At 36.1% G+C, this 15,359-nt stretch overlaps 1 protein-coding gene across 2 annotated transcripts in view; it reads right to left on the bottom strand.

Annotated features, from left to right (window-relative positions):
* Positions 1 to 15,359, bottom strand: part of MS3_00008866 (uncharacterized protein) — a 79,586-nt gene that overhangs the window by 43,678 nt on the left and 20,549 nt on the right. For both annotated transcript variants that reach the window (XM_051217210.1, XM_051217209.1), the window contains 5 exons: positions 14,094 to 14,145; positions 11,428 to 11,622; positions 9,016 to 9,093; positions 7,573 to 7,631; positions 6,412 to 6,625 (listed from right to left, as the gene is read on the bottom strand). In XM_051217210.1, coding sequence (XP_051065859.1) covers positions 6,412 to 6,625; positions 7,573 to 7,631; positions 9,016 to 9,093; positions 11,428 to 11,622; positions 14,094 to 14,132 — 585 coding nt within the window. In that variant the 5' untranslated portion in view covers positions 14,133 to 14,145. The remainder of the gene's footprint in view (positions 1 to 6,411; positions 6,626 to 7,572; positions 7,632 to 9,015; positions 9,094 to 11,427; positions 11,623 to 14,093; positions 14,146 to 15,359) is intronic.

Below are 15,359 nucleotides of genomic sequence, written 5' to 3'. Positions count from 1 at the left end.
ATAGTTATGCTAACCGTTAAGGATCGGTGAATGAATAAACTTTTACACTTTCCTAAATTAAGAATAATAATAATAAACGTTAGATTGTAACTGAGTTATTTTACTAATCTATTAAAAGTAAAAAATTGTTTCGAACTACACATTGTCCATTCTATGTAGTTAAGGTGGTAAGAAAATTTCTCTATGTATGCAGTAATATAAATCAATTATTGTGTTTGGTGAGTATGCGGTCAGTTTTTTGTTACGTAATATTAATGATAGCGAATGATTTGTATGACGCCGTCTGATTAAAATCACTAACTTACTGAATGTCATTTGTAAATGACATCGCAAATATCATTTATTTATAACGTTGAGATAGAGTGGTGATTGGAGGTAGTCAACAGGAAACCCTGGACCCGAGTTTCGTGCTCTTTGGTACTCGTCAGCAAGATGTACCTGTTATCTTGAGGGAACTTGTGCTCCCTGACGGATTCGATCCCGTGTCAACCAGCTCCACAGGTACACCTTGCTGACGAGTGCCAAGTAGCAAGAAACCCGGGTCCAGGGTTTCCTGTTGACTACCTTCAACCACCATTCTATCTCAACATAGTGCACGCAATGTCGAGTCACCTAGACTAGTGGCCACATTGCAACTTAGTCGATAGCATTCGATCTGCACTAAGAAGGACCTGAAATTGATCACCACCGAGTGATTAATCAATTGTGAATTTATAACGTCTAGAATCATCGGTTTTCTTTGTTAAATATAATGGACGAACATTAAAAAAATTCTATGTACATATTCGTAAGATTTGGGTACTTTTCAATAGTAAACCCGCAACAACTAAACGTTACAAAAGTGTTATTATTTTTGACAAGTCATTGAAATATTAATTGTATTCAGTACAAATTTATAGGCCTATATCTGACGTAATAAGTTTTTATGTCGATTGTACTGTTAAACACTAATAAGGTCAGTTGTATTAATTAATATTTAGCTATACGAACTTTTAAGATCAAAGAAGCCGCTTGCGGCTTCGCGAAACATCCCACTTATAAGCACTGGATTTCTTATGGTTCCTTACAACTCATTGAAGCCCGTTGGTCTACTCCGGGTGACCGTGAGTTTGACCACAAACGAAGGATGTTACGTAAGGAAATTGGGCAAAGCTTGCGTAAGGACCGAGAAGCCTGGTGGTCGAAGCGTGCTAATGAGCTGGAAGCAGCAGCTGCATCTGGTAATTACCGGAGGCTCTTCCAACTCATCCGGGCCACTGGCAGCAAGAAGTCTGGTGTGAGTGAAACAATCTGCGAGGATGATGGGATGCCAATCACTAACATCCATCGACGTCTTGGACGATGGGCAGAATTTTTCGAAGGGAAGTTCAACTAGCCTGCTGCTCCGGCAACACCTGTCAGACTGTCCTACCCTCCATGGCCGGGGACGACTGATCCACTAAATGAGGCGGACGTCCGCAAGGAACTCCAATTCTTGAAACGTTACAAATCACCTGGCCCAGATGACTTACCTCCGGCTCTTTTTAAAGATGGTGGTGACTTTCTGACTAAGGAACTGACGACGCTGTTTACAAAGGTTTGGGAACTAGAGAGTGTACCAACGTCATGGAATGAGTCGATAGTTGTCCCTATCTTTAAAAAGGGTTCACGTCGTTCCTGTAACAACTATCGGGGGATAAGTCTACTTCCGATTGCGTCAAAGCTATTGGCTTCCGTCATACTTCGTAGGTTGTTCAAAACCCGAGAAAGATTGACTCGCGAGGAGCAGGCTGGGTTTCGTTCTGGTCGAGGATGTATTGATCATATCTTCACCCTCCGCCAAATGTTAGAACACCGCCATAATTATCAAAGGCCAACAATCGTAGTGTTTCTTGACATCAGGGCTGCCTTCGATCCATTGGACAGGACTGCTCTCTAGAATTGTCTGTTGAAGAAGGGTGTGCCTGAGAAGTTTATTAACATCCTAAAGGCCCTATATACAAACATCTCAGATAGAGTGAGGGCATACAACCACCTTTCTCCATTGTTCAATTCGAGCAGTGGGGTTAGGCAGGGTTGCCCAATCTCACCATTTCTCTTCAACTTTGCCATCGATGACATTCTCGAAACAGCTCTGATGGATGTAAGTAATGGCAGTGTGGATCTGTTGCCTGGAGAAAGACTTCTCGACCTTGAGTATGCGGATGATATTGTCTTACTGTGCGATAATGCCCAAGTTATGCAATCCGCACTCAATCAGTTGGCAATCAGTGTCCGTAGGTATGGTATGTGCTTTGCACCTTCGAAGTGCAAAGTACTTCTACAAGACTGGCAGGATTCTAATCCTGTACTCACCCTGGATGGTGAGCAGATACAAGTAGTCGAGAAGTTCGTGTATCTGGGTAGCTGCATAAGTGCTGGTGGGGGTTTGAGTGATGAGATCAATGCACGTATAGTGAAAGCCAGAGCGGCTTATGCCAATCTGGGCCATCTTTGGCGCCTTCGTGATGTCAGTCTGGCTGTAAAAGGTCGGATCTACAACGCGTCGGTGAGAGCAGTTTTGCTCTATGCTTGTGAAACCTGGCCTCTCCGAGTTGAGCATGTTAGAAGACTCTCTGTGTTTGATCATCGCTGTCTCCGAAGGATTGCTGGCATCCAGTGGCAACACCATATCAGTAATGCAGAGGTTCGGCATCGTGTGTTCGGGCACAGAGATGATAATTCAATTGATGTCACCATCTTGAAACACCGACTTCGGTGACTTGGACATGTTCTCCGAATGTTGTCCCAGAGAATTCCACGTCGTGCATTATTTGCCGACACTGGGACTGGTTGGAAAAAGCGGAGAGGTAGTTGGCTTGTGTTGGTCCTTCACGACTCCCTGGTTGGGGTCCGAGAGATGGTGCAACATAGTGGCTAGAGACGTTATCCGATATGGCTCAGAATAGAAGCCAGTGGGGATCCTGCTGTAATCTTCTTTTACTTTCTTCATTAAAAAAATGGTTGTATCTTCCTTAACTGAAAGATTTCTTCTGGTTGTACCTTTCCGTTTCCCCCCATTATTATTATTATTATTATTATTATTATTATTATTATTATTATCATTATTATTATTATTACTACACTACCTTACACTAATCTGATCGTTATTGTCCTTCTTTTTTTCCTTTGCGCTCCTTACCTTTTTTCCTTTTCTCTTCCCGTCCTCATTGTTTTGTGTGGCGCATATATATTTGGTGCCCTCTTGTACCAATATTTATGTGTTCAAATAAATAATGTTGTTGTACTAGTGAATTGATCTTAGTACATAATTTCCGACTTATAGTACAGTAAACAAAGGTTAATGATAACTTAAGCTTATTCGTATTAATTTTCAGTAAACATTTAAAGATCAAAAAACTTTTTTTTATCAGTAGTGACTGAACTGTTTTACGTAGGAAAGGTGTTCACAGGCATTGATAAATACTATAATGATTTAAAACAATTAGTCCTTTTGACAAATTCCGATAATGCAATGAGAAGACGTAGTTTATCAGAATTATGTGATATATTTGCGCAATACATTTCGAACAATCTGATCACACATATACTTGTTAAGAACATTTATATATGAAAATTAAAAGGTCAACTAGACAGGTTAAGGGTAAGTCATAACAAAGGAAAAATAATAAAGCACACAAAAATAAATGTGATTACCACTCTGGTTAATAAATCAGTAATACCAGGGTAGGTTAAGTGTAAGCACAAATTGTTTTTGAACACATAAAGGGGGTTTCAATTTCCGTATAGCCAAGGCTTCAATAAACCTTAGTATACGTGCTTGAAAGCTTTTGTCTAACACTATAATGATTATTGATATTATCAGCAAGGGATTTGTGGAGATTTTAGTAATTTTATAGTTGAATTCATGAGTCAATTGACGCTAAACTATATTGGAAAACCTGGAAGCACTGGACGACCGTTTTGTCCTAGTATGGGACTCCTCAGTAATGAAACTGGTAGGCTCTGGGTTCGAATCTCGTAAGGTGGGATCGTGGGTGCGCATTCCGTACTAGGACGAAATGACCGTCCAGATCTTCCAGGTTTTCCATAGTGGTCTAGCTCCAATTGACTCATGAATTCAATTATTAAATGAAAAAAAATAGTTAGAAAAAAAAATACAAAAATCGCCATGTGTTTAATGATATCCCACCTCTCCTACAATGATTGAATTAACATAGAGCTGACAAACATTAAATACTGTTACAGAATATCTATTGAAGAGATATGTTAGAATGTTGCTAGCTATGTCAACTTCAAGTTAAAATGTTAGAACAAAAGACTTTGTTAAATATGTCGAACAGTTTAAGTATTATTTGTTAAACAAACACATACGTTTCTGGATATGAAATCAACTAGTAGATTAGAGACAAGAAAAGAACTCGTTCAATACACTGATTAATGACCTCATCATATCACAATGAAATGAAAATCACTACTTCTAAAAGGTCATACAATGAAGTCACAAGAATTAGGTTAAATAAATGAAATAATAGCGTTATGTTTTCGATAGTTAAATTTGGACTATATGAAAATGTAATATGATTTACACCCTTACGTTGAGACAAGAAACTGCGCAATTCACACAAACACCCATGAACTTACACATACATTCACATGTACACAATACACGTAAATAACCAGTGTACATTTATAGTCTGTAAAAATAACTGTAAGCATAAATAACAAGTAAATAGACTATTTCAATAAAGTGTCTAGATCTGTAAGTGATAGGTTAGGTTGTTCATATATATGAAATCACTCTTAAAACCACTGAATACCATGTTAAAGTGAACAGTTGTTTTGTTCTATTCTAAGACTACATAGCAATATACTTAGGCATCACTTACAACTGTACAATATACAAACAGTGTTAAATTTCATCAACTCAGTAGTTTGATAAAAGTGTGTAGTGCCCTCAATTCAAGATTACTAGTGTATTGTAATATTGGATTCATAGTCTGGTGGACATATAAACTCTGATCTGTTAAATTGTGGTGTCGGGTTTCATATCAAGCCCGCATAAGTTATTCTAGCTTTCGGAAAAACCAATTTATTCATTCTTCTCCAGTAGTCATATTTTCATCTTGTTAATCATTCGCTTAACTGATTGATGTAACCGTGTGTGTGTGTGTGTGTGTGTGTGTGTGTGTGTGTGTACTTCCTATCTTACTCATCATATGTCTGTAATTTATTTTTGTCAGACTATAAAATATTGAGTAACGCTTGGTTAAATTGAGTTGGCTCACTCACCATCTCGACTTCGCATCATTTCCATTTCGCCTCGTTTTTCTCATCTTCTATCCAGATCAACGATGGTATGAGATAAACGTATTCAAACTTCATTCTCATCATATGACTTATTTAATTCCGTTATTCACTAACGCGATTTAAGTCTATGATTATATATAAGGATTGACGACATATATATTTCAAGAATAATCATTCATACAATTCAAATGGAGTCGAATTTAGGACCACTAAAATTCATCAACAGTTAATTGCCATTGTGTATAGTTTTAGAGGAAACAATGTTATTGGCAGTCAGTTAGTTGCAACGTAGGACTGGGCACATATATGCATCGGTCCAACTTGCCATACCTCATTAGCACAACAAGACGAATACCAAATTCATAGAAGTAGTTAATTCAGTGGTTGTAATATATAAAAGAAAGATTGCATATAAGGACATAGTAAGAATTAGAAAGAATTAATTCGTAGAAAGAAAGATATGAAGCGATTTCAATTTCATGGTATTGGCAATAAACTAACTAACAATTTCAAATATCTGATAAGTAGTGGTTACTAATTGACTAGAGTGTGCAAAATATAAGTGGAGTTTAATCATGTATTGGACTAAATATAAATTCTATTTAAATATCAGATGTATTTTATATACGTAGAACAACAATATCACCAGTAAACCATAAAAGATGTACAGAATAATAGAATAGTGATTAGTTGAATCAGTTGATATGTAATCAGAAGGGATTTGGTGGAGATTGCAGTTATTTCAATAGTTGAGATCATGAGTCAATTGAAGCTAAACCACCATGGAAAACCTGGAAGCACTAGACGATCGTTTCGTCCTATTGTGGGACTCCTCAGCACTGCGCATCCACGACCCCGCCTCGCGGGATTCGAACCCATGATTTATCATTCTCGCGCGCGAGCGTTGCTTGTGCTGACCAACATATTATTGGTTTAGCACAGGGACAAGATAATCGAAATCGGTATTGTGATTAGCAATTTTGTCACGTGATAATTGACAGGAGAAAAAGTTATAACATTACCCTACATTTTTAAGACATACGCCCGTATAAGAATGTTTTTAAAAAATAATAAAAACGCTATGAAGTCTTAACATAAACAAAACCGATCAAAATAACTCACATTATCCCAAAATGGATTTATACCACTTGAGATTAATAAATACAACTTTAACTCATCAATCCTTTCTTGATTTGTAAGTGGTAGTGATAAGCTGTGAAACACATTTAATTTTTGTAACATTGGTAATGTAATTAAACCAGCTGCAATCGATCTTCCAGTTAATGGATCCGGTAACCAAGTGACAAGTGATGACGAAATCGGAACAAAATAATCACTATGATTGAAAGGAAATAGAACAATTGATTGAAAAGTTCATAAATAGAAAATTATAACTTTAATTACTGATCTAGTCCAACTGTGAAACAAGCGGATAATGATCAAGTATTATCGTGAAATACAAATCATTAATTGCTAACTCAGTGGGTCCAAATGCTAAGCATTCTCTGTGAGAACTGAAGTTAATGGGTTCAATCACTGGCGATGAACATCAATTAACATACTTTAAACTAAGATTAAACAACTTTCCAGCATACTTTTTTATTGGTTCTCAAGCTAAAGGTCAATCAATGGTGAAAATTATTCATAACTTTTGTAGGATCTCCAATTAAAGACATTAGTTCATATTGATAAATTTATTCAAAGATGTGTTAAGTTCGCTACATGATTTACGCAAAATACGGTATACAACTACGGAACTCGACCGTATAGAACCTCATAGTCGCAAATCAGAAGACTGGTTTGTTATGCTACTGTCCGATAGTAGCATGCCACGTTGATATTCTAGAATGCTCCGTCACGTTCTGATTGGATGTAAACTTTTCGGCTCCTTTAGGGCCTTTGGAGGCTCCGTTGTAGCTCTCGGAAGTCGTCCCAACAATATGACTATCACCAATATATATCAAGTATATTTCACTAAGAACCTATTTCATGTATATAGTTACGCTACGTAAAACTATTCAGTAACTCATGGCATCGCATGACCTAACGTGTAAAAACAAAATCTAAAGAATAGCCAAGATGACAACAACCGAACGTTCTGAGTTTGAGTCCCGCATGCGATATCATGGATGTGCATTGCTGAAGATTTCCATACCAGGACTAAACAGGTATTCAATGCTTCCAGGTTTTCAATGACGTTCTAGTTTAAATAAACTGGTGATTTTAACTGTGAAGAAGAAAACAGTTAATTTTTGTGCACAAAATAAACTTGTAACTGCTTACCAATGTTTATTACTTGTATGATTTATTTCAATGCATAAATGAAGCCAGTCGTCAGGTGCCTGAAAAGTTAAGAGTAATTAGGCAATTTAGTTTTTTTTTCCAAATAAGGATGAGAGGTTTGTGAACATTTACTTAATTTGAGTATATTTCACATCATGAAGTGATTGACTAACTAATTTTAGTAATATATAATCAATTAATTGAAATTGAAAATAAAGATCCACTGTATACTTACTCGTTGATTGTTATCTAAAGGATCTTAAAGGATTCAATGACTAGTACAGTCTTGGATGTGATAAAAACTGTTGATATGTCTCATACTAGGACACAACAAACTTGCTTAATGCTTCCTTTTGGTTTTCTCATGGTTATCCTTATACAAACTGTGTGATAGATTGGACTTACAAATCAACGGTTCGAAAACAGTACGTTAAAATAAACAACTGTTTCTATTCAAAAAGTTAGAAAGTAGTATCATGACTCTCGTATACAAAAAAAAAATGGACAAATAAAGAATCATTTAATTTGTTATCTACAATAATTGCCTCATTATCGACTTTATTAGCCTAATAGTTAATCTATGGAACACAAAAGTCCTGGGTTCAAGTTTGTGTAGAGTAATAACTGCTCAATACAGCGATAAAAAACCAAGACAAAAGTGTAGTGAAAAAAGTTAATACTTGAGCCGACTACAGTTTAGAACGGAAATTAAGTTGCTACCTATTATTAAAGACACAAAAAACCACCTTAATGAACACCTCATACACTATTATTAAACATGTTATTATTCATTGGTGACCCACTAGTTTATTGTTAATCACTAACTGAAAGACTACACAGTTATATTGTGAGTCAGTACTCATTTTAAAGATAATTAACATGGTGTATAACGTCTAGAAATTTGAACCGTTCAGAAGAGTTTAACCAAAAACAGATATTTATCTGGGATGACGTCTAACTGAATAAGACGAAATCTACATATTAAATTCTATTTCTGGAAATATAACGCCACTTAATAAAACCCTTCGGTTGTATTATTAACAGACTGACCTCAGTTGGGGATCCCTATTGGAAAGCAGGGAGAAATAAACAGTCACATTATCCTTGTATGAAAATTCATAGCAGTACCCATACGTATAACCTGACCAATGGCATTGGATGATCGCCATAATATATTGCAAATGGAATATACCACTGACAGCTGATTCAGTAGTTGCAATGGTTGAGAAGACCTGAAGGCCCTGGGTGCGATCTTTAACGGGATCATGGTAGCTCATTGCAAAAGAGTCCTACACTAGGACAAAACAGCTTTCCAGTGGTACCTAGTTTTCAATGGTATTAAAAATGAGATTAAACTGTAGGATAAATTCATCCCATAAATTCTTGATAAATACATAAAACCTAAACAAATCACTACAATAATCATAGAATTACATAACTTACATTAGTGACCAAGATCAAAATATGTTGTTCTGGATTGAAGAAAAATGGACCAAATTTAACTAGTAGACCATTATAGGGCTATAAAGACATAATGAGAAAAAATATTCAAACATTTCAATATAATCACCGATCCATAAATGTTGACTCATTAAATGAACAAAAGAATTATAGTTTTAATAGTTGAGATCATGAGTCAATTGAAGCTAGATCACCATGGAAAACCTGGAAGCACTGGACGGCCGTTTCGTCCTACTGTGGGACTTCTTAGTAGTGTGCTCACACGATCCCTTTTCACGAGATTCAAACCCAGGACCAATCAGTCTCACGCGCGAACGCTTAACCTCTAGACCACTGAGCCGGTATCCGGGTTTTCTATGGCGGTCTAGTTTCAATTGAATCGTGATCTCAACTATTGAAACATTAACGGTGTCAATGCCTAACTTCAACTAATCCACGAAATTGAGTGACACATCCACCATTGTCTTCAGTGAGTTAATACCTCACAACAGACCCGGTGGGATCGTGATGCGCACTGCTGAGGAGCCCCACAATGGGACGAAACGGCCGTCCAGTGCTCCCAGATTTTCCATGGTGATCTATCTTCAATTGGCTCATGATCTCAACTATTAAAATTACTATAATTTTCAAAAAACCCCTTCTAATTCTAAAAGAATAATAGATAACTGTTAACTAGTGAGCTCATGACTTCTTTTTCCGTATAATTTTCATTGATAAATCTATTTAATTTATTCTCTGAAAGTGAATCATAAACATAGTCAATTATGTTTATAGAAAAGAGATATTAGTAGATAATGTGTTCAGTAACTAGGGTAACCGTTAGTAAGTTCACAATGTTTTTTTCACGATAAAAACACGAATACGTATTTCTATAGCAATAAAGTTAAACATTTCTACAAGTCATCTACCTATTTCATTATGGTAAGAAAAAAAAAGATGAACGAGTCCAGAATTGGTTGTATCGGTAGATAAGATTAATGTATTTTCAGTAGTTAGTAAATTATTCTGTAAACATTTTGTTGTTGTTGTTTTCAATTTATCCCAAAGTAATGATGTTTGTAAACTTTAACCAATAGAAAAAATTGTCGTTATATTACGAACTCATCTTAGCTAGACGAATATTGAATACCTGAAAGCACGGAACAGAAGCTTCGTCTATCCACGACTCTGTCACAGGTGTAGTCAGACATTCAGTCTCGAGCGTGAACTCTTAAGCCCTAGACCACTGACATGAGATCCAACATTGATAATGTCTAACTTCACTCGGTTCACGATAATGCACGACCATTATCCATTACCTGTCGTAGGTAACTGTCTCACATCTGACATGAATGAACTACAATGCTTGCACCTTCTCATTAAGATATCAGGAGTTCCATCTTGAAGCTAGTCACCCTAAATTGAGAAACTAATAGTCAGTTAACTAAAAATGTAATAAAAAGTGTCTTATCCATTATTCATTGACCTTAATATGTTATACTCTGTTTTATTTCATTCGCATAGTTAAATGAGTCATAAATACTACTAATGAACTTTTGTCTGAACACCAATAGTTTAACCGACTGTTTTGAGAAGAAAAAACAGGATAATTCCCATGCCTTATTGATCATGTATGTAATGTATAAAGAAAAGAAAATAGTAAAATGTATTGTAGGACGTGTAAAAGATAGAGTTATAGAATTAAACCCTTAATATTTATTTTGATGACATGTACAGTAGTTAGCTAATAGCTACATACAACTACGAATGTAAAGATGGATTTACTGAACAATAGATTACGTTAAATTCACTTGGTATTGTTTTACTTTTATCGTTGTTTAGGACTACAACTGATCAGTCTCCTATTGGCATATGTGCATAATGTGTGGCTTGTCACAAAATTGCCTTAATTCACAAGCATTATAAGCAAAGATGGATAGTGGCTGGTATTGGAATCCAGGACGTGCGTTTCGCCCTATTTGAAACTCTTCATCAGCTGGATGTACCTGCATCTCAGAGTTGGTGTTCACTCTGGAACTCGAACCCAGTACCGTTCGCTGCAAACGCTTAACCTCTAGACTAATGAGCCGGCATTCATCAGTGTTACTGTCTAACCTCAACCAATCCATGAAATTGCACAACCATCTTCAACTGTGTCGGATGTGAGACAGTTATCCACTGAATCCCGAGTGCAGAATCATGGATGCGCGTTGCTGATGAATCTCATACTAAGACGAAACGGCCGTCCAGTAGTTCCAGGTTTACAATCGTGGTCTAACATTAATCGGTTCATGATGTCAACAAGAAAATTAATAATCTCCACAACTCTATACTGACAATACTACATACTTTCCAATTTCTTAATTCAATTTCTAGTTTGATGTAAAACATATGAAGTGCAAAACACATACTTACCACATAAAAATTCATGATATAATTCAGTTGATTTGTTTTATCAATCCAAAACATATCTGATGAAATTGTTTGTGACAATTTGAAGTTGGATTCTTGATAATTATCATGATCATGATGAATAGTATATGATAACAAAGGTCTTGTAATAAGTAGATTACGAAATACATTCAAACGACTGATAGGATCTGAAGAAAACTGAAGAAGAGAGAATGAACATTCAATTATAAAATTGAAACATTTACTTTTTCTTATTTTAAAAAGTCAACAGTTACCATTGTTAACAGTAGTTCTGTTAGGGCGAACTTTCATTGGTGTCCATGAAATAGAAAGATTTTAGAGATTGCTCAACTGCCAGTTCACAGGACAGAACAGATATTATTTGCAAATGAAGAAGTACTGGACAGCTATTTTGATCTCATGTGGGATTTATTAACAATGCGTACGCTCATGATCTCGGAATAGAACTAAGGATCTTTAGAACCAATAAAGATCAACATAAACTTAATAACTGTCTCAGCCTAATTTAGTACTCTTCATGCGAAATGGGTACCAACATAACCAAGACAAAACAAATCAAATCCAATAGCTTTCATATCTCTATGTAAATATGTTACCATTTAGTATATTAAATAAGTAGCTAGTGTATTACACTTCGATTTGATAAACATGACTTCTATTGTTCATTTTATATATACAAGTATGTATATTTTAGTAAATCTACATTGTGTACTATAGCTAATTAAAAACTTATATATATATGGAAAACCTGGAAGGACTGGACGGACGTTTCGTCCTATCGTGCAACTCCTCAGCAGTGCGCATCCACGATACCGAAGATGAAACAAAGTCATTATACATAACCCTGAAGGAAAATGAATATCCCGAGAAATTTATAAATAAAAACATAGCCAATAAAAGATACCATAGAGAATGCCCAACTGTAAATAAAAAGCCTCTGTATATACGCTTACAATTCAGAGGCGATGGACCGAGTGAAATGCTAAGACTTAAGTTATACAGATCAATTCAAAGGACTTTTAATGCGGGTAAACTACGACTAGTATTCTCCACACGACCAATAATCACTCCGAGGTTGAAAGATAAATTACTTAGACTAGTTACCTCTTTCTGTATCTATCAATTCAACTGTTCCTGTAGAGCAAGTTATATTGGCAGATATTCTAGGAATTTGTACATTCGGGCTCATCACTTATTGCACAATTTCATTTCGCTTATAAACTGACTCAAGTTGACAACCTCATATTAGTCAGCCCCCCAACATTAACGATCTGAATTGATTTTATCTATGACAAACAATAATTCTCAATTCACATAATACAATTTCCAAATGATTTACTCTCTGCCTTAAATCTGACCAATTTTATGAATGATTAATATGGATATAATAATTGTAGTATACATGATGAGAAATTATTGAAAAGAATATTCTTCATTCATACAATTGCGTTTCTGTTAGTTTTAAAATGCATAAACTTAATAACTTCTTGGAGCTTAATAACTTAATGAATAATGCGTTGGCGTTTAAAGATACTAGATTCAACTCTCAGTACGAATATCAATTCTTGACAAAAAATAGGATCAAGTACATTCATTAGTAGATAAGTTCCAAATAGTAGAGAATTCACATTTTTCGATTATATCGTTACTTATAACAATATACTCTGTCCATAAAAATGTATACAAGCATGTATAACACAACAATAACAAAACACAGATTGAAATCATGAGTCAGTTGAAGCTAGACCACCATTGAAAACCTGGAAGCACTGGACGGCCGTTTCGTCCTAGTATGGGACTCCTCAACAGTGAGCATCCACGATCCCGCACCACGCGGGGCTCGAACCCAAGACCTACTGGCATCAGTGCTTGAAGTCACTAACCTCTAGTCTGAGCCATGTTGGTAGATGCAGACTACTTGGTTGGGGTCCGCGTGACTATCGTAACCAATGGTTGGAGATTTGGTGAAATGGCTCAGAATCGATCACAATGGCGTCGGTGTATACACTCCCTGTCTTCCCTTAAACTATGAGATTAAAATCGCTTCATGTCTTTCTTGCTACAAACCAATTTTTTCTTCTTGTACTATATCTCTATATGCAATCTTTCTCTTATATATAACCACCTTTGACATAACCACTGCTATGAATCCGGTGTTCATCTTGTTGTGCTGATGCGGTATGGCAACCTGGACCGATGCACATATGTGCCTGGTCCTACATTGTAGCTGACTGACTGACCTACTGGCTTCGCGCGCGAGCACTTAACCATTAGACCACTGAGCCGGCATCCAACGGTGTTAATGTCTAACTTCAACCAATCCACGAAGTTGCGCGCGCGAATCCAGTAGGTCCTGGGTTCGAGTCCCGCGTGGTGCGGGATCGTGGATGCGCACTGTTGAGGAGTCCCATACTAGGACGAAACGGCCGTCCAGTGCTTCCAGGTTTTCAATGGTGGTCTAGCTTCAACTGACTCATGATTTCAATCTGCGAAAATTTCTAAAAATCTCCACAAACCCCTTCTGATAATAACAAAACAAACCCTGTGAACAAGTTTAACCTAAAAACAATCCATAAAAGGAGGAAAAAAACAACGAGTGGGATAGAGAGAGAGAGGAAGAAAGAAATAACGAAAAACAGACAACTCACTGAATTGTGTACAAGTAAACCTTTGTTCAATACCAACATCAATTGTAAACACCTATCATAATGAAGAACAAAAAATACTTTATGGAATATTAACTATGACAAAATTATATATGAAAGAAAAAAGGAATTGTTTCAATGTTTTGTTTTTCTTTCCCCTTTTATATTAAATAGAGAGATAGACAGAGTCAATCAGAGAAATGATTAATCACATAAAGAGAAGTAAGATAAAGAAATAAATATGAAAAATAGTCGATAACTACATCATAGTTAGAATCATGGACTGATTTCAGTTCATTGAAAACTAGAAAGCAATGGACAACTATTGCGTACTAGCATACAACTCTTTAATATTGTGAATTGATTGAAGTTAAACATGAAAACTACTGTATGCCGACCGAGTAGTCTAGAGGTTAAGCGTTTGCTGCAAGACCTGAAAGTATTGGTTTTGATGCTCGGTGATGTTGTGAATGTACACTGCTAGAAGAAAACGGCTGTCTAGCACATCTTGGTTTTCAATAACTGTCCAACCTATATCAGTCCGTGATGTAAACTTTGAAAGTGAGTGGTTTACACAAACCCCTATGGCAATCATATTATAGTATCAAATATATAGGATTTGTAAAAGTTCGCTTTAATATAGAGATAATGGAGAAAAATGTGCACTTATGCAAACAATGGCCATACAATTTACGAGAAAAACTCATATTCCAGGATAACAGGCTATTACTTAGTTGTAGTGGAGAAATGCCAATAACCCACTCTTCCTTTAGGAGTATTTTTTAATTTTGTTGTTGCCTAGAGAGGCAATGAAAGCTTTACGATTAAACTATCTAGTTTAGAGGAGATAGCATGCTTGAAAAACTCTCCGACATATTTGCTGAAAAAGTCATTTCAACTAGGTCTCTACACCAAATATTCGCTCATCTGAATTTACTACTCATTGGAAAAAGGATATATAAATAAATATAGATAAATTGGCTCGGTAACCAGGTGTTTCCGTATGAGCCACAATCTAGATATGAGGGGTAAAGATACTACCGGGCTGACTAGATCACATCCGGTGGAGTGGGGATCGAAACTGGGTTTTACAGGTTGTTAAAAGGTCAGTCAGCAATCAACAAGCACATCGAAATCGATCCAATTTATCAACCAATCAGAAAAATTATGAGCAAATATAGGACCAAAAAACAAATCAATGGGAGATACAACAAAAATAAAGTAAACAATGACAGGTTAAAGGTCAACAATAACCAATTAATACTGAGG

The sequence above is a fragment of the Schistosoma haematobium genome, chromosome 6 (assembly GCF_000699445.3).
Source record: "Schistosoma haematobium chromosome 6, whole genome shotgun sequence".
Lineage (NCBI taxonomy): Eukaryota > Metazoa > Platyhelminthes > Trematoda > Strigeidida > Schistosomatidae > Schistosoma > Schistosoma haematobium.
Note: the sequence above shows the minus strand (reverse complement) of the source record. Positions and strands in the feature narration are given on the sequence as shown.